Here is a 19,318-nt window from a genome sequence, read left to right on the forward strand (position 1 = left end):
GGGCAAGAAAACTTTTCCTTTAAAACTTTTCAACAGCGGGCATAAAATTCTGCAGCTGAGTTCTTGAAGAATGCAGATGGGTACAGTATGTGTTGGAGTTCACAGTGTGTATTGACTAACCTGATTCCTTTTTGCTTTCTTTGGTATTGTCTTGTTAAAAGTGACTCCCAGGTGCCAACTTTCCCTTTTAAGGGTGGGGATGAACGGGGAATAAGAAGAAAACATCTAGAGATATTTAATAGTCAATGATAGAGCTTGAAAGCTTTCTTCTTCCTCTTGTAGTTTTTGGTAAAACACTTTCTATTAATTTGACTACAACAAAAGAGATTAATGAATAGCTTTGGTTGGTGGAAATTACCAGCTCCTACGTGGTAGATTCATGGCACTCTGATTACATGGGTCTTAGTGTCTCATTGCCCACGTGTATATTTGGGCTGATGCCTTTTGGTACTCATTCTTCTGACTCCTTGACATAACCATGGAGTTAGATGTGATTAAGTGTGCGTCTTAGCTTAAAATGTATTCCATTCAATAATAAATATCTTTAGATCAGTTTCTTTCTTTCTTTTTTTTTTTTTTTTTGGATCAGTTTCTTAGTATCTGTTGGGGAGAATACAGAAATGCTAGTCTGCCAATCATCCAGGTGTATTGTTGTGCCAGATAGCCTTGTGTAGTTAATGAGGTAATACTTTATTTAAAACCACAAATGAATTTCAGGAGATGAAACCAGACAGAGGGTCAAGTTTACAGATGACCGAGTCTGCAAGAGTCACCTTCTGGATTGCTGCCCCCATGACATCCTTGCTGGGACGGTAGGTGCATTCTAGAGCCTTATAGATCACTCAGAAGGGGTGGAACAGTAGGTGGGATATTTTTCATTCAACAAAGAATAATATTTTTCTTTTAAATTACATAATAGGGGCTAGAGAGGTAACTCAGTAGTTAAGAGCATTTGTTGCTCTTGTGGAAGACCGGTGTTTGATTCCCAGTACCCACGTGGTGGCTTACTAACATCTGTAACCCCAGTTCCAGGAGATCTTCACCTACTTCTACTCTAGACCTCTATATACATGTGCACATACTCATACAAGGCACATATATATGCATAATTTAAAAATAATAAAAAAATAAACCTTAGTTAGGTGTTGGTGGTACACGCCTTTAATCCCATCACTCAGGAGGCAGAAGCAGGTGGATCTCTGTGAGTTCAAGACCAGCCAGGTCTACAAGAGCTAGTTCCAGGTTAGCCTCCAATGCCACAGAGAAACCCTGTCTCGAAAACCCAAAAAAAGCCGGGCTTTGGTGGCCCATGCCTTTAATCCCAGCACTCAGGAGGCAGAGGCAGGTGGATCTCTGTGAGTTTGAGGTTAGCCTGGTCTCCAGAGCAAGTGCCAGGAAAGGCTCCAAAGCTACACAGAGAAACCCTGTCTCCAACCCCCCCAAAACCCTAAATAAATAAATAAATACATAAATAAAGCAAGCAAAACAAGAACCCCCCTAAAAGAGTGAAGGGATGAATGTGACTAAAATATTTGTACAGATGTGCATATACAATACTCAAAGAACTATTTTTTAAGATAAAAGATGGGCATCAATTCTCCTGTAATTTGTTTACATTTTCATTTTATTTTTAGATGTATGAATATTTTGCCTACATGTATGCCCGTGTACCATGTAAATGCCTGATACCCAAAGAGACCACAAGAGGGTGTCATATCCCCTGGGACTAAAAGACCATTGAACCTGGGTTCTCTAGAAGGACAACTACTGACTGCTCTTAACCACTGAGCCATCTCTCCAGCCCTGAATTTTTTTTTTTTTTTTTTTTTGAGACAGGGTTTCTCTGTGTTGTTTGTTTGTTTTGGTTTTTCCAGACAGGGTTTGTCAGTGTAACAGCCCTAGCTATCTTGGAACTCTGGATCTGTAGACCAGGCTGGCCTCACAGAGATCTGCCTGCCTCTGTCTTCCAGGTGTTGGGATTAAAGGCATGCACCACCACTGCTTGGCTTGTCTGTCCAGTCTTAGATAAGTTTTTGTGGGTCTCATGGGACACTTGGAGTGGGAGCTGTGGGGGAAATGAATGTTTTTCAGAATTCCATTTTCCTTTAAAATCTTCAAATTGTAGATTGTTCAAATTATAGATTGTTGGTAGAGTTATGAGACATTTCACTAATGTAAAATCTACATAGCAGTTAGGTTTTTTTTTAATTAGGTTGTTTTTGTTTAATTTCAAGATGGATGTATGTTAGACTTTATTCTAGCATGATATTTTCATTCATACAGACACATACACACTTATTTTTATTTATATGTAGCCTGAGTACATGTCTACAGAGGGCAGAAGATGCATTGGATCCTCAGGAATTGAAATTATAGGTGGTTATGAATCTTCTGATATCGGTGTCAGGAACTGAACCCAGATCCTCTAATGAACAGCAAATGCTCTTAGTTGCAGGGCCATGTTTTCTTTTTTCTTTTTAAAGATTTATTTATTTTGTATGTATGAGTGCTCTATCTGAACTTATGCCTTTATGCCAGAAGAGGGCACCAGATCCCACTGTAGATGGTTGTGAGCCACGATGTGGTTGCTGGAAATTGAATCCAGGACCTCTGGAAGAACAGCCGGTGCTCTTAACCTCTGAGCCATCTCTCCAGCCGTCAGAGCCATGTTTTCAGTCCCCGTTTTGTTTTCCGTTTAAGGTGTCTGTGTGTCCGTGTCTGACTTTTTATGTGGGTGCCAAAGTGTTTACATAGAAGTCAGGACAGTTTGGAGGAGTGATTCTTTCCACCCTATTGGACCTGGGGCCTGAACTCAGATTGTCAAGTCGCTTTTCCTGCTGAGTCATCTTTTCAGCCCCTAATATAAAATAAAAGTCAAGCGGAGATCACATTGATTGCATATTTTTGTAACTCTTTCAAGAAATCTATACTGTCCAATAACTGTAGTCTCTGAGTAGTACAGATAAACACTAGTTTTGTAGACTGTATTTTCATTTGAAATTAAGTTAAATTTAAGACTATATACAGTGGAGAAAACCATCTCCTATATTTCAGCCACATGAGTGAGAAAGTGTCCTTGTTTTTACAAAGGACCAGTTTAAGACTTTACAGCTATTATGAGGAATGTAAAACCAACCACTGATTGTATGAATATATGTGTGCCAAAAAAAGAAAAAGAAACATTTCATGGTGAATTGTTGATTTACAAAATCTGTGTGGTTGTATTTATGCATGTGTGTGTTTTTATGCACTCAAGCAGAGGCCAGAGGAGGATAGTAGGTGTTGTCCTCTTATCACTGGTCACCAAGTTCCTTGAGACACAGAGTCTTTTTGTTATTTATTTATTTTTTTAGAGACAGGGTTTCTCTGTGCAGCCCTGGATGCCCTGGGACTTGCTCTGTAGACCAACTAACCTCCAACTCACAGAGATATGCCTGCTTCTGCCTCCTGTGGACTGGGATTAAAAATGCACTTTGAGGGCCGGAGAGATTGCTCAGTGTTTAAGAACCCTAGCTGCTCTTCCAGAGAACCTGGGTTCAATTACTAGCAACCACATGACAGCTCACAACTGTAACTCCAGTTTGAGGATCCCACACCCACATACATGCAGACAAAACACCAATGCACATAAATAATGCACATAAATAAATAATAAAAAAAGTGTGCTTCACCACCACCTGTTGATAGTTTTACTGAGCCTAGAGCTTAGCCAGTAAAACAGCATGAAGTCCTCTTTCCCCCAGTGTTGTGGTTACAGATATATGTTCCCATGCCTAGATTATTAAATAGGTGCTGGGTTCTGAACATTCATATTTGAGCAGCAAGTGAGTATTCCTACCCACTGTGCCGTCTCCCTGGCCAACCCTGCCCACTTTGTGTATGAGTCAAGGTCATTTGCTGGCCTCAAAATCACTATGCGGTTGAATCTGGGCCTGAACTGCTGATCTTCCTACCTCATTGTAATTTTGTTAGCATGCCTTCTGACTTGATGTCATGAGTTTCAGAATAAAAATTTCCTGTTGCTATTCAGATAACCAGAGCAGGAGATATCTACACAGTCCTGTACTCAGGACTTAGATAAGCATCACAAACTCTAGTATAATTGTTATACATATGATTAGAATACATAATAATACATTGTGGCTAATCTTACTTTCAACATACCACTTTTAGTGATAAAACCTCTTATTTCATGAACTGGGTACCTGAGTTATAAATCTGTGCTGCTTAACAGATCAGGAGAATGTTTATTTTATTTATATCTATTTTATGTGTATGAATGTTTTGCCTGTGTATGTGCAAAACACGTGTGTCTGATGCCCTTGGAGGTTAGGAGAGGGTGTCAGATACCCTGGAATTAGGGTTATGAATGGTTGTGAGTAATCAAAAGCATAACAGGATAAATACCTTGGACTCCGAATAATAAAAGTACATTTCTAGGTTATATCTTTTTTTTTATTTTTTGTTTTTATATAATCTCATGTCATCCATGCTGACCTTGAACTTACTATATAGCTGAAGATGACCTTCCAGTCCTGACTCTCCTACCTTTCCCTGCCAAGGGCTCCAATTACAGAAATGTGCCAATGTAACTGGCTTCATTTCTTTTTGTTGGGAGACAGGGTCTTATGTAGCCCAATTCAAATTGGCTTTGAATTTACTATACTGTTGCCACTTAGCCTCTAAACTGTTGAGATTATCAGCATATTCCATTATATTTGGTCCATTTCTTCCTTTTTTTTTTAATATTTACTTATTATGTATACAGTATTCTGCCTGCATATGTCCCTACAGGCCAGAATTTCACACCAGATCTCATTAAAAGTGTTTGTGAGCCACTTAGTGATTGCTGGGAACTGAACTCAGGACCTTGAAAAGCAGTCAGTGCTTTTAACTGCTGAACCATCTCTCTAGCCCCCTTTACCTATTTCTTAATTTATTATCTACAAAATTATATCGTTTATTTTGTGAATGTTGAAATGCTAAATTATATTAATTACATGCTTTCTAGAATGAATAAGTGCTAATGTTTTAATTTTTTATTTCCCACAGCGCATGGATTTAGGAGAATGTACCAAAATCCACGACTTGGCCCTCCGAGCAGATTATGAAATTGCAAGTAAAGAAAGAGACCTGTTTTTTGAATTAGATGTAAGATTTTTCGGATGTTTAATTATTTGTGCTGCAAAGTATCAATCACTATTGAAATTATTGTAATGTTTGTAAGTCACAAAGCAAAATAATTAAATAAGCACTTGCTAAAAATCTTAAGTTATAGAACACAGCAGATACCATTACTATATTGAATTTTATTTCATTGTTTGCTTTTTTTTTTTCTGTTTTTTGATTTTTCGAAACAGGATTTCTCTGTAGCTTTGGAGCCTATCTTGGCACTCGCTCTGGAGACCAGGCTGGCCTCGAACTCACGGAGATCCAGCCTGCCTCTGCCTCCCGAGTGCTGGGATTAAAGGCGTGCACCACCAGCGCCCGGCTGCTTTTTTTCTTGATGTGTCTTATTTTAGCCCATGCTGTTAACATATCCTATGTAGCCAAGAATCTGAGCCTCTTCCCTCTGAGTGATAGGATTATAGACCCATGTGCCATCATGATAGATTTTTGTAGTGTTAACAATCAAACTCAGAGTCTCATGTTAGGCAAACATTCTCCCTATTATACTATATCCCAGCCCCTGGAAATTTTTAGTAAAAAGGCTGTTACCTTAAGATACATGTGTCCACAGATGGTGGTGGCCCATGCCTTTAATCCCAGCACTCAAGAGAGAGAGGCAGGCAGGTCTCTGAGTTTTATGCCAGTCTGGCCTACAGACACTGAACTAGTTCCAGAACAGCCAAGGCTACACAAAGAAACCCTGTCTCGAAAAACAAAGCAACAAAAAGATACCAAGTTTCAAAAAGTGATAGGATAGATTAAAATCTCACTTTAAGGAATATATCTTTTTGGATGTGCTAAACCAAAATGTCCGTGTGCGGGCACGGATGCACACACATACACACATTTATATTTAGTATGGGCATTTTGTCTGCATGTATGTCTGTACCGTCTGTGGGTCTGATGCCATAAGAGGCCAAGAATGGGCTTAGGATTCCCTGGGACAGTCAGGGATGGTTATGAGCTAGCATGTAGGTGCTAGGGATAGAACCTGGGTCCTCTGGAAGAGTATCTGGTGTTCTTAACTTTGAACTGTTGGTGCATGCCTTTAATTCCAGCACTCGGGAGGCAGAAGCAACTGGATCTCTTGAGTCGAGGCCAGCCTGGTCTACAGATCAAGTTCCAGGACAGGCTCCAAAGCAATACAGAGAAACCCTGTCTTGCGGGGGTGGGGGTGGGGCAGCAAAAACAAACAAACCTTGCACTGTCTCTCTAGCCTCTTATTTTTTATTGGGCTTATTTATTTTTATTTTGTGTGTTTGGATGCTTTGTCTCTCTCTCTATATATATATATGTTGTGCACTATGTGTATAACTGAAGTCTATGGAGGCTGTTGAACTCCAGGAACTGCTCAGTAGCTGGAACTCACTGTTGCAGTTGATTTCTTTTTTCCCCCTCTGTATTGCTTTGGAGCCTGTCCTGGAACTTGCTCCCTAGCTCCGTAGACCAGGCTGGCTTTGAACTCACAGAGATCCTCCTGCCTCTGTCTCCCGAGTGCTGGGATTAAAGGCATTCTCCACCAACGCCGGGTCCCAGCTTGATTTCTTTTTTTAAATATTTTATTTATTATGTATACAGTCTTCTGCCTGCATGCCAGCAGAGGGCACCAGATCTCATTCAAGGCGGTTGTGAGCCACCATGTGGTTGCTGGGAATTGAACTTGGGGCCTCTGTAAGAACAGTCAGTGCTCTTAACCGCTGAGCCATCTCTCCAGCCCCCTAGCTTGATCTTTAGTGATCTTCTTGCTTCAGCCTCCTGAATTCTAGGATTATATGTATGAGCCACTATGTTAGCTTTGATGCCTTTTGTTTTTTTGTTTTTTATTTTTTGGGTTGGGGGTGGCAGCAGGTTGGTTTTTCAAGACAGGATTTTCGATTTGTAGCCCTGGTGGGCCTGGAACTTGCTCAGCAGACCAGGCTGGCCTGGAACTCAGATCTGCCTGCCCAAAGGACAAATCTCCTGAGTACTGGAACTAAAGGCATACACTGCCACCTCGCAGTTCAATGCCTTTTTAAAATGACTTCATTAATGATACAGAGGTTGAGCTCTTAGCAAGAAACTGAAGCATACATAATGTGATTAGTATATATGATGAGTGTATTCAACCATTGTGGAGTTTGTAGTTTGTTCACACAGTAGTTTTTTTTTTTTTTTTGGTTTTGGTTTTTCGAGACAGGGTTTCTCTGTGTAGCTTTGGAGCCTATCCTGGCACTTGCTCTGGAGATCAGGCTGGCCTCGAACTCACAGAGATCCGCCTCCCTCTGCCTCCCGAGTGCTGGGATTAAAGGCGTGTGCCACCATTGCCCAGCTCACACAGAAGTATTGTAAACTATGGATCAAATATTTAGGGGGGGGGGGAAACAAGCTGTATCTTCTTTATTTTTAGCCAGGATTTTACTGTGTAGCTCTGTTTGGCCTGAAACTCATAGATTCTAATTGGTCTTGAGTTCAGAATTTTGCTTCCTGAGTGTTGAATTTAAAGGTGTGAACTATCACACACCCGCCTATATCTCTTAAAAGAGAAAAATGGAAAAATTGGTTGTGTTTCTGGCACTTACCGTGTTAGAACTCTCCTCCCCAACCCTTGGATATATAGGGCAAGAGAGAATGGCTCAGAGGTTAAGAGCTCAATTCCCAACAACCACATGGTGACTCACAACCATCTGTAATGAGATCTGGTGCCCTCTTCTGGCATGCAGGCAGAACACCATATATGTAATAAGTGATGTATAAAATAATTCTGTAAACTAAGACAAATTATTAGAAATATGTACAGGAATGGTCTAATTTCCTTTATATATAAAAGTCCTTCTCTTTTGAGATAGTATTTCATGTAGCTCAGGCTGGCCTCAAATTTGGTGGATAGCTAAGGTCTCCTCTCCCTCTGCTTCCCACAAGTCAGATTTATGTCATGGTTGGGATCAAACCCAAGACTTTATGCCTAGTAGGCAACTATTCTACCTACTGGGCTATTTCCCCAATTGGTGTTGAACAGTTTTTAAATATTTAATGTATTTATTTTTGAGACAGGACCTCACTGTAGGTCTTTCTGACCTTAAATTCAGATCCTCCTGTCTCTGCTAGGATTAAAGGTGTGTTACACCAGGCTCAGTAGTTTTATTAGTTTTGAAATTTACTTATTTTGGGCACTAGAGAGATGGCTCAGCAGTAGAGAATACTAGGTTATTCTAGAGTGCCTGGCTTTGTTTCCCAGCACCTGAGGGATGGCTCACAGCTGTGTATAACTCCAATCCCAGGGGATCTGACGCCCCCTTTTGGCCTTTGACAGCACTGTATACATGGGGTATGTAGACATACATGCAGGCAGAATATCATTCATAAAAAATTTTTAATTTAATTTTGAGCTAGGGATTATAGGTATATGCTATTATATCAAGTCCCCCCCCCTGGAAATAGGGTTCTTTTATATAACATAGTAATAGTGCTGGCTCTCCTGGAACTCACTATGTAGAATAGACTGTCCTCAAAAGTCACAAGAGACCCACCTCTCTTCCTTCTAAGTGCTGGAATTAAAAATATGCACCACCACTCTTTTTAAAGTGAGTGCTGGGGATTAAACTCGGGTCCCCATGCTTAATTTAGCTGTTTTCCCCAACATCTTGTTTTTTAATGAATTTTACCAAGTAGTTCAGTTTTGCGTCAAACTCAAAATCTAATGGCCTCAGTAATAGGATTATAGGCATGTACCACTAAGCAGGTTCCTTGAATAGATATTTTATATGACTTTGGGAACTCCTCATATGTTATATAAATTTAAAATGTTAATATTCTTTGGGTTACTTCTAAAGAATTGTTAAAAATTGTTCAATTTGTTTTAGAGGTAGAGCATGCTTAGTGGTAGACCATTTGCATAACTTGTGGAAGGTCCTGGGTTTGATCTCCAGCACCTTCAAGAGAAGGGAAAGGGAGGGTGAGAGGGAGGAAAGAAATTGCTCAAAAGAAATACTTGTGTGTGTGTGTGTGTGTGAGAGAAGTATGAGACTATGTGAGCTGTTTACTGGGTCATTTGCAATTAGTACAGAATTAGCAAAAACAAAATATTTATAGGTGGGTTTAAGGACAATCTTCTTAACGGTTTCATGGGGCTGGAAAGATGTTTCAGAGATTAGAACACATACTTCTCTTGCAGAAGACTGCAGCTTGGTTTCTATCACTCATGTTGGTTGGCTCACAACTGCCTGTAACTCCAGCTCCAAGAGATCCATTGCCCTCTTCTGGACTCCATGGATAACTGTACTCATTTACATAGCCACATACAGACATGAAAATATAGAGTTAAAAATTATTTATTAAGCTGGGCGTTGGTGGTGCACGCCTTTAATCCCCGCACTCGGGAGGCAGAGGCAGAGGCAGGTGGATTTCTGTGAGTTCGAGACCAGCCTGGTCTACAAGAGCTAGTTCCAGGACAGCCTCCAAAGGCACAGAGACACCCTGTGTCTCCTCTGGAGACAGCCCAAGAATCTTCTGCAAAAATACCTTGGTTGATCTTCTTTAGCTATATTTCAGAGCAGTTCCCAGAAGGAGCAATGTCCTGTGAGACTCTGTGCTGGCAACAAACAAACATAAAACCAGCATGGATGTTGTATTCTAGATTGATGTCATGGACAGATTCAAGCATTGCATATAAGTTGTTACTATAAATTCTTTTCTTTTTCCTGTTTTTGGTTGTTGTTATTTGATGTAAGGTCTGCAATGTAGCACTGGCAGTCCTGAATCTCACTAGGTAGACCAGGCTGGCCTCAAACTCACAGGAGAGCTGCACAAGTCTATCCCCTGAGCACTGAGATTTAAGGAATATGTCAGCATAAAAAGTTTAAAGCTACTTTTTTTGTGTGTGTGGCCTGGGGTGGGGTGGGGGAGTTGTCATGTAGCTAAGGCTAGTTTCAAACTTTCTTTGTAGCTATGGATTTGACTCTCCCTCCCAAGTGCTGTAATTACAGACATTTGCCTAAAGTTAAGTAGATACTTTTCTATAAGAATACTAAAACTGAGAATGTTCACCTATAATTCCAGCACTCAGGAGGCGAAGGTAGAAGGTTTGTTTTTTAAGGCTGGCATAGCAAAGTTAAGAGCTAGCCAGGATATATAGTGTAGCTATGTTTGTTCTCCCTCAAAATAATGTATTTATTTGGATATCATGCTGGATTGAATATGTCTGGGTGCTCTTAGAAATTAGTTTCATTGTACCACACGATGGGACCACTGTAGAAATTCTAATAAATGGTAGATTGTGATTAAAACATTGAGTTTTTGCTGAGTGATGGTGGTGCAGGCCTTTAATCCCAACATTTGGAAGGAGAGGCAGGCAGATCTCCAAGTTCCAGGACAGCCTGGTTTACGTAGTGAATTCCAGGACAGCCAGGGCTTTATAGAGAAACCCTATCTTGAAAATACCCCTTGGGCTGGAGAGATGGCTCAGAGGTTAAGAGCACTGACTGCTCTTCCAGAGGTCCTGAGTCCAATTCCCAGCAACCACATGGTGGCTCACAACCATCTGTTATGAGATCTGGTCCCCTCTTCTGGTGTGCAGATAATACATGGAAGCAGAATGTTGTGTACATAATAAATAAAATAAAATCTTTAAAAGAAAATACCCCTCAAAGAAAGAAAGAAAGAATCTGAGTTTTGCACTCATCTTTTTCTATCATTTAAATTTATTCTAGTTTAATATACACTCAAAAAACGTTTAAAGGAGAGAAAGGGACAGCAAACAGACTTGCTGTCCCTTCAGGCCAGAAGAGGGCACCAGATCTCATTACCGATGGTTGTGAGCCTTGTGGTAGCTGGGAATTGAACTCAGGAAGACCAGCTAGTGTTCTTAACCACTGAGCCATCTCTCCAGTCCCCAGACTTGCTTTTTAAAAGAGCATGCCTTTTAGAAGACACTCCATGATCTGGGTTGCTTGTTTTGTTATGTTACCATTACGTTTTTAGATTTTTAGACATTTGAGTCCATTATGTCCTCCTCATTGCTTGGATTATAAAGGCTCACTGTTATGTGTAGACTTTTGAGGGACTGAACTCAGTTACTTATGTTTCCATGACTTAACACATAACTAAGCAATTCCCTCAATCTGTTTTCTTGGTAATGCTACAGAGAGTTGGAGATCCTTCTACAAATTTTGGAAATAAGTAAATCAGATAGCCATTTGGTTTAAGATGATTATAATTATATTAACTGTCTGTGTAACAGCCCTGGCTATCCTGGAACTCACTTTGTAGGCCAGGCTGGCCTCGTACTCACAGAGATCCACCCGCCTCAACCTCCCAAGTATTGGGATTAAAACATGCTCCTCCAACACCCAGCTAAAAAAAATGTTTGCTTTGTTATTTTGAGACCAAGTTTCATATGTAACCCTCGTTGGCCTGGACTCACAGAAAAGTGCCTATCTCTTCCTCCTGAATGGTGGGATTAAGTGAGTGTGTCTGCCTAATATACATAGGAAGTATTTCAGGTCCATAAGGCTATATAGTATGACCCTTTCTCAAAACAGAACAGTAAAACAAAGAAATAAACGTAGGCTTGTGTTCCTATTACATATTACATATGTGCCAAGACTATAAAGTGTTGGCAGAGTATAGTGTGCACATTTGTCATCCAGTACTTTAGAGGCTAAGGCAAGAAGATTGTGTTTCAAGGCCAGTCTGGAATACATAACAAATTTTGGTCCAGCCTGGGAAAATTGGTCTGCAGGTGTAATTCAGTAGAATGCCTTCCTAGCATACTTGTGGTTTTGGGTTTAATCTCTAGCACTCCTCTTCCCAAATAAAAGCCACAAAAATGACCCCCCCCCAAAAAAAAATGTGCAGTGTTGATCATATAGTTCTCTATTTTTCTCAAACTAGGCAATGGATCACTTAGAGTCCTTCATTGCAGAGTGTGACCGGAGAACTGAACTTGCCAAGAAGCGGCTGGCAGAAACACAGGAGGAGATCAGTGCAGAAGTTTCTGCAAAGGTATATTAAGTGACTGGTATAATCACTTTTGTCTCACCTTGACGCTAGTTGGAGATTCTGGGTAGATGGTGCTTTCTACCCAGTGGAAATGGTCTGTGATGAATCATTTGTGTGTCACAGGAGCCTGCCTTCCTTCCTTCCTTCCTTCCTTCCTTCCTTCCTTCCTTCTTTCCTTTTTCAGACAAGGTCTTAATAAGTAGACAGGGCCAACCTTGAACTCATAAGATTTGCTTGCCTCCTGAATGCTGGGATTAAAGGCATGCACCACTATGCCCAGCACAGAAGCGTTTTTTTAGACTATATGCAGTTACTAATTAAAAGAAGATGCTAGTATGCTGGAGAGTACTAGTAATGAGATATTTTGCTTGCAGCCCAAGTTTGTATGCTAAACCTTGCCATTTTACTACCCCTGCCCAGAAGACATAAAGAGATACAGAATGTGACCAACATGTCACTTCTACTTCTAAAGTAAGTGACATGTTATCGTGGTCCAGTCTGTATTAGCCCCATGCTGCAGGGACCATCTATTCCAGACTGATGTCTTTGGGGCTGTGATTGGAATCAGCCGAACAGCTCCTGGTCCGACCCTGAGTGGAGGAGTGTTGACAGGCCTTAAAAGACGAGGCAGAGACATCTGGTCATAATAGGAGGGTTCCCTGTAAATACTGAAGGCCACAGTTTATTGTTCCATCATCTTAAGTAACCATCCAGAGGTGGGGGGAATGGCAGAAGACATGTATTATCATGTATAGAGGGCTGATAGCAAATATCTCCCTTAATTCTAGAGACAATCCTTAGTGGCACCTACTCAAAGCCTCAGGTACCCCACACCAGCAGTCTCACTAGCTCTCAGGGTATATGTAGACTTGCCCTGGCCCAAGTCTTTTGTTATTAAGAATAGGAGCCATTCCCCATCAAGGCCAGGCCATCTGACTGTAACCAGACATCTAAAAGACAATGGAAGTTCTGGGCTCTCAGAACTTGTGTCTAGGTGGGACATATTTCCCAAAATAACGTCGGCCCCAGACAACATGTGTTCCTTTAATGCTGTTTTTGTTTTGCAATGGAGCACATGTATGTGAGAATGATCTTGAACTCCTGACATCCCCACCCCCAAGCTCCCCATCCAAAAGTTGGATTATAGGCCACTGGTTGCCTTGTTACTGTTTGGGGTTTTTTGGTGTCGTGTTGTTTGTTTGGGCTTCTCTAGCTTTGGAGCTAGTCCTGGAACTCTCTCTCTGTAGACCAGGCTGGTCTCAAACTCACAGAGATCCACCTGTCTCTGCCTCCCAAGTGCTGGGATTAAAGGCGTGCAGCACTACTCAGTGAGCTTTTAGTGACTAAGTCTGGATCTTAAGATTTTTTTTTATTTTCGGAGGAATAGGCCAGGCATGCAGCAAGGAGTAGAGAAATACTTGTTTTATTTGTAACTCCAAGTATTGATGTTTATCTGATTCTCTGTCCTTAGGCTGAAAAGGTACATGAGTTGAATGAAGAAATAGGAAAACTTCTTGCTAAAGCAGAGCAACTAGGAGCTGAAGGAAATGTGGATGAGTCCCAGAAGATCCTTATGGAAGTGGAAAAAGTTCGTGCAAAGAAAAAAGAAGCAGAGGTTGGTTGTTGGTTGTTTTTGAGATATGGTTTCTTTGTATAACCCTATTGTCCTGGAACTTGGTATGCAGACAACACTGTCCTTAAACTCAAAACAAAGATTTTCTTGCTTTTTCCAGGTACTGGGATTAAAGGCATGCATCACCAAACCTGGCTGTATCCTTTCCCCTCCCTTCCCCTCCCCTCCCCTCCCCTCCCTCAACATTTTATGTGTATCAGTGTTTTGCTTAACATGTATGTGCACTATGTATGTGTATTTATGTCTGATGCCCCAGGAGATCAGAACAGGGGATTGACTCCTCTGGAACTGAAATTACCCATGTTTGTGAGCTGCTATTTGAGTGCTAGGAACCAAACTTAGGTTCTTTGGAATAGCAGCAACCTTTGTTTCTTTCCTTCTTTCTTTCTTTTTTCTTTTTTCTTTCTTCCTCCTCCTCCTCCTCTTCCTCCTCTCTCTCCTCTCCCAAAACAGGGTTTCTGTGTAACAACCCTGGCTGTCCTGGAACTCATTCTGTAGACCAGGCTGGCCTTGAACTCAAGAGATCCTCCTACTTGTACTCCTGAGTGCTGGGATTAAAGGTGTGTGCCGCCACCACCTGACTTGTTTTGTTTTTAAACATAGTCTCACTTTATAGTCCTGGCTGACCTGGAACTCATTGTGTAACCAAAGCTGGCCTGAAATTTTAAATCAACCCTCTACCTGAGCCTCCCATTTATGGGTATGAGCTGAGTTTGAGGCCATTCTGGACTACAAGAAAAGTGGTGATAGGGAAATGATACTAATTCAATAACGTTGACCATTTGGACTAATATTAAGCCATGTCCATGTTCTTTCATTCCAGTAATAATCTTTTGTGACTGCCTGTAGTCACAAGTAGGGACAGAGATTTCCAAATTATCCTCTACAGCTCTTCCATTATCGGCATCCACCCACCAGAGTGGTATGTTTGTTACCATTAGTATACCTAAGTTCAGACATCATTGCTCACAGTTTACATTACTTTTAGTATTATAGATTCTGTGGGTCTGAGAAAGTTAAAAGGACCCGTATCCATCTTTTATATAGCTCACATAGATATTTGTTCCTAAAAGTCCTTTTTGATCCACCTGTTGGGGCACATGTGTGCCACACACACACACACACACACACACACACACACACACACACACACACACACACACACACACACACCAAAACTTGTGAAAACTGTAAACACTTTTTACTGTAAACACTTTTTACTTGTGGACATTGTCCATGGAGGCTAGAAGAGGGTGTTGGGAATCAAATCTGGCTCTTCTGGAAAAGCAGCAAGTGCTTTAACTGCTGAACCATCTCTCTAAACCCTCCTCTTCCCATTGATTTTGATGAAGATAGATTCATAAGAGATGAAATTTGAGAGAGGTGACTTTGGGATGGTCTGTAGGTAGGTTGGGGGCATCCTGGAAAGCCATATCTTAGACCTTTGACAAAGTGAGATTATTAAAAGCAGGAAGTGCAGGGGTGGGGAATAAATGAGAAAATAGTGTGTATATGCATGACCGGTGCCTGCTTGACTTTTAGATGTTATTGTGCTTCTGGTATCACACCTGGCACTTGGTTCTTATTTATAGCTAACCTGCATAGTGCCAGGGTTTTGTTGGGTGCTAGAAAAATGCTCTCTGAACCCAGCAACAGGAGAGGAAGGTTGGGGCCATCAGGATTGTGCTTTTCTGTGGTTCTCCAAAAGTGACTGGAATTAAAGTTGGCAGCAAAGGTCAAATAGGCAGAACAGGATTGTTCTGATCTAATGCCTCATACCTTCAGTGGACACTTCCGTTACCTCTACTTGGTGGTGACATCATTGTGTCATCTACCTTTATTTAATTGCTTAGCTTAAAAGACAAAGACAGTGGATGGGGAGGGAGAACTGTGGTTAGAATGTAAAATGAAGTAAAAAAAAAATAATGGGGGGGAGATAAAAGAGATTCATAACATAGCTGAGATGCCTAGATAGAATTACCCTAAAAAACTATGGGACTAGTGCTTGGACTGTACCCTAGGGGTATAGAAACACCATGAATGTGGCAGTGATGAGTGATGGTGATGAGTCATGACTCAGATACCTTCTTGTACCAAGTACTCCCTAGGCTAGAGAGGAGGTGTTGTTCTTTTGTTTAAGTTAGCTGATACATAATCTCAATGGAACACATAGAGTTTATTAAAGGGGGAGAAGAGAGAGACGAGGGGAGAGAGAGGAGAGCAAGAGCAAAAAGAGCAAGAGGAGAGGGCAAGAGAGTGTAAGTGGGTGGGGGGTCTGTCTTTTAAAGGGGTCCTTTACATACACCTTTGTGCAGACTTAGTACTCATAGAACCCTGGGCTGACCAGAATTCTGCCTGGTAACAGGGGCAAGCCAGTATAATGCCTGAATCCTGACAGGAGGGATCTCTGCATCCTTCTTGGTTACAGGTATATACGTACAGTATGCCTTAAACCCTGGTAGAGGAGCAGGTACTAGCAGCTTCTCGATGGATCAGGGATTCAGAGGTAACTATAGGTTGCTGGTTTTATTGTACTCATACACACATCATACTCACAAATCTAATAACCTCCAATTAAAAGAAAATATGTAATAAGTAATACAGAGATCCTTTTGTAGCCACAACCCCTTCTGATTTCTGGTGATTAGGTGTGGTGTTCTCATTGGCTTTCCATTTCTATAACTGATTTTAAGAAAATGATAAGCTGGGCATGGTTTCCCATAACAGATATTTCAGGGCTTGAGAGCCTGAGGCAGAAGGATCTTGCATCCCAGACCAGCCTGGCCTAAACAATGAGAATATTAACTTTTTAATATGTATGGATGTTTTGCTTACATGTCCGTTTATATACCATGTGCTTGCAGAGGTATGAAAAGGGCATTGGATCCCCTGGGACTGGATGGTTGGGGTGCTGGGAGTTCAACCAGGGTTCTCTTATAGAGCAGCCAGCCAGTGCTCTTAACCCATATCTCCGGCCCTTAAGAGATCTATAGTCTATACTGCACATGTCTGTAGTCCCTCAGGACAGGTTAGAGGATCACATGAGTTAACATCTGTAAAGTACGCTTCTGGAAATGTACACCAAATTACAATAAACCCTTTCCTCCCAACTTGTTTTTTGTCTTGGTGTTTCATATAGCAGTAGTAACACTAGTTAATTAGTAATAGTAACTAAGACAAGGTCTTACTCAGTTAATTGCTATAGGCTTCCATTTTATCTACACAGAACATTTATTGTTTCTCAATTCTTGGTGGGTTTTCACATTAAATCGTTTTGTAGTGGTGACCTATTTTTTTTTTTTTTTAAGTTTGTTTTTTCATTTTTCGAGGCAGGGTTTCTCTGTTTAATAGCTCTGTATTCTGGAAGTCACTTTTAGACCAGGCTGTCTTCTTGGTTGTGAACTTTGCCTTTAACGGCTGAGCCATCTCTCCAGCCCCTAGACCAGGCTGTCTTCTAACTCACAGAGATCCACCTGCCCTCTCTGCCTCAGGAGTGCTGGGATTAAAGATGTGCACCCCCACTGCCTGGCTGGTAACCTTGTTTTTAATATATGGTGACACGGGTTAAATAAACATTTTAGTGTTCCTGAAGGATGCATATTATGTATTGGCTACTTTTTTCTTTAAGTAAAGTGTCAATGATTTGGCCTTTCAAAGTATCTTTTAGATCTGCATTAGATATTTCCTGTATATCAGGATATAATTGCTGTGACTGTGCTAGCTTTTGTTTACTTTTTAGAAATAAGTATTTTAAATTATGTGTGTGGGGATTTATGTGCATCTGTGTAGTTGGGTGAGGTGGACTAAAGGCAATGGATCTCCCTTGTTAGAATTATTGGAGGTTGTGAGCTGCCTCCTGACATGATGCTGGGAATGTATACTGCTCGTGCAGTTTGGTTTTTTGGTTTTTGGTTTTCCAAAACAGTTTTTCTGTGTAGCTTTGGAGGCTGTCCTGGAACTCACTCTGTGGACCAGGCTGGCCTCAAATTTATTCATAGAGATCCGCCTGCCTCTGCCTCCTGAGTATTAAAGGCCTGTGCCGCCACCACCCAATGCAAAGTATACATTCTTTTTTTTTTTTTAACATTAATTTATGTATTATATATACAACATTTTACCTCCGTGTATACCTGCATACCAGAAGAGGATACCAGATATCATTGTAGATGGACATGAGCCACCATGTGGTTGCTGGAAATTGAACTCAGGTCCTCTAAAACAGCAGCCAGTGCTCTTAACCTCTGAGACATCTCTGTGGCCCAACTTTTTTTTTTTTTTTAAGATTTTATTTATTTATTATGTATACAACATTCTGCTTCCATGTATGTCTGCACACCAGAAGAGGGCACCATATCTCATTACAGATGGTTGTGAGCCACCATGTGGTTGCTGGGAATTGAACTCAGGACGTCTGGAAGAACAGCCAGTGTGCTCTTAACCTCTGAGCCATCTCTCCAGCTCCAACTTTTTTTTTTTTTTTTAAGTTAAGAAAATTATCTTATGGCCTAGACAGTGGTGGCCTTTAATCCTAGCACTTGGGAGGCAGAGGCACAGCCAGGTCTACAAGAGCTAGTTCTAGGACAGCCTCCAAAGCCACAGAGAAACCCTGTGTCAAAAATATATATATATTTTATGTATGTGGGTGCTTTGCCTATATGGATGCACTGCGTGTGTTTAGTGCTCCCAGAAGCCAGAAGAGATCCTGTAACTGAAGTCATAGATGATTGTTATTTCCATTGTGGATGCTGGGAACCAAACCCAGGTCTTCTGAAAGAGCATCTAGTGCTCCTAACTGCTGAACCATCTCTCTCCAGCCCCAGTTTTTATTTACTTTTGAAGTCTTGTCTTCCCTGTTGGTCTCAGAACAGTCATTCTTATCTCCATGTTTCGAATGTTCCTTGTTGCTTTTGATAAGACACACATAAATGTAGGTTTTTTATGCTTTGTTTTTTGTTTTGTTTTGTTTTCTCTCAAGACAGGGTTTCTGTATGTAGCTCTAGCTGTCCTGGAAAACCGCCTCCCTCTAAATGTTCTTTTAAAATAAACAATGAAATTGAAGCTGAACAATCCAGTTTTCAACATGTAGTGAAATGTTAATTATATTTCAGGTTTTCCTGGGGTCTACATTGTGACAGTTCTGAAATGCCTCATCTTTATCCCTCTCTCCCCCCATAGGAAGAATATAGAAATTCCATGCCTGCATCCAGTTTTCAACAGCAAAAGCTCCGAGTCTGCGAGGTTTGTTCAGCTTACCTTGGTCTCCATGACAATGACCGTCGTCTTGCAGATCACTTCGGGGGCAAGTTACACTTGGGGTTCATTCAGATCCGAGAGAAGCTTGATCAGTTGAGGGTATGTTAATATACTATTTCTGGAGAAGCCTTTGGAGTCTTGTGTCTTGTGGTTAACTTTAGCCTTTCTTTTTATCTTGCAGTTTTTTAAGTTACACCCAGTTAAACCCAGTTACTCTGTGTAACAGTTCTGGCCGTCCTGGAACTCACTTTGTAGACCAGGCTGGCTTTGAACTCCTGTCTCTGCTTC

The 19,318-nt window shown here is 41.1% G+C and overlaps 1 protein-coding gene across 4 annotated transcripts in view; it reads left to right on the forward strand.

The window, feature by feature from the left end:
- Luc7l (LUC7 like) overlaps nt 1-19,318 on the forward strand; it is a 30,591-nt gene that overhangs the window by 1,364 nt on the left and 9,909 nt on the right. For all 4 annotated transcript variants that reach the window (XM_027425139.2, XM_027425140.2, XM_027425143.2 and 1 more), the window contains 5 exons: nt 718-812; nt 5,053-5,151; nt 12,037-12,147; nt 13,616-13,759; nt 18,953-19,129. In XM_027425139.2, coding sequence (XP_027280940.1) covers nt 718-812; nt 5,053-5,151; nt 12,037-12,147; nt 13,616-13,759; nt 18,953-19,129 — 626 coding nt within the window. The remainder of the gene's footprint in view (nt 1-717; nt 813-5,052; nt 5,152-12,036; nt 12,148-13,615; nt 13,760-18,952; nt 19,130-19,318) is intronic.

Source organism: Cricetulus griseus, chromosome 7 (genome assembly GCF_003668045.3).
Source record: "Cricetulus griseus strain 17A/GY chromosome 7, alternate assembly CriGri-PICRH-1.0, whole genome shotgun sequence".
Taxonomy (NCBI): domain Eukaryota; kingdom Metazoa; phylum Chordata; class Mammalia; order Rodentia; family Cricetidae; genus Cricetulus; species Cricetulus griseus.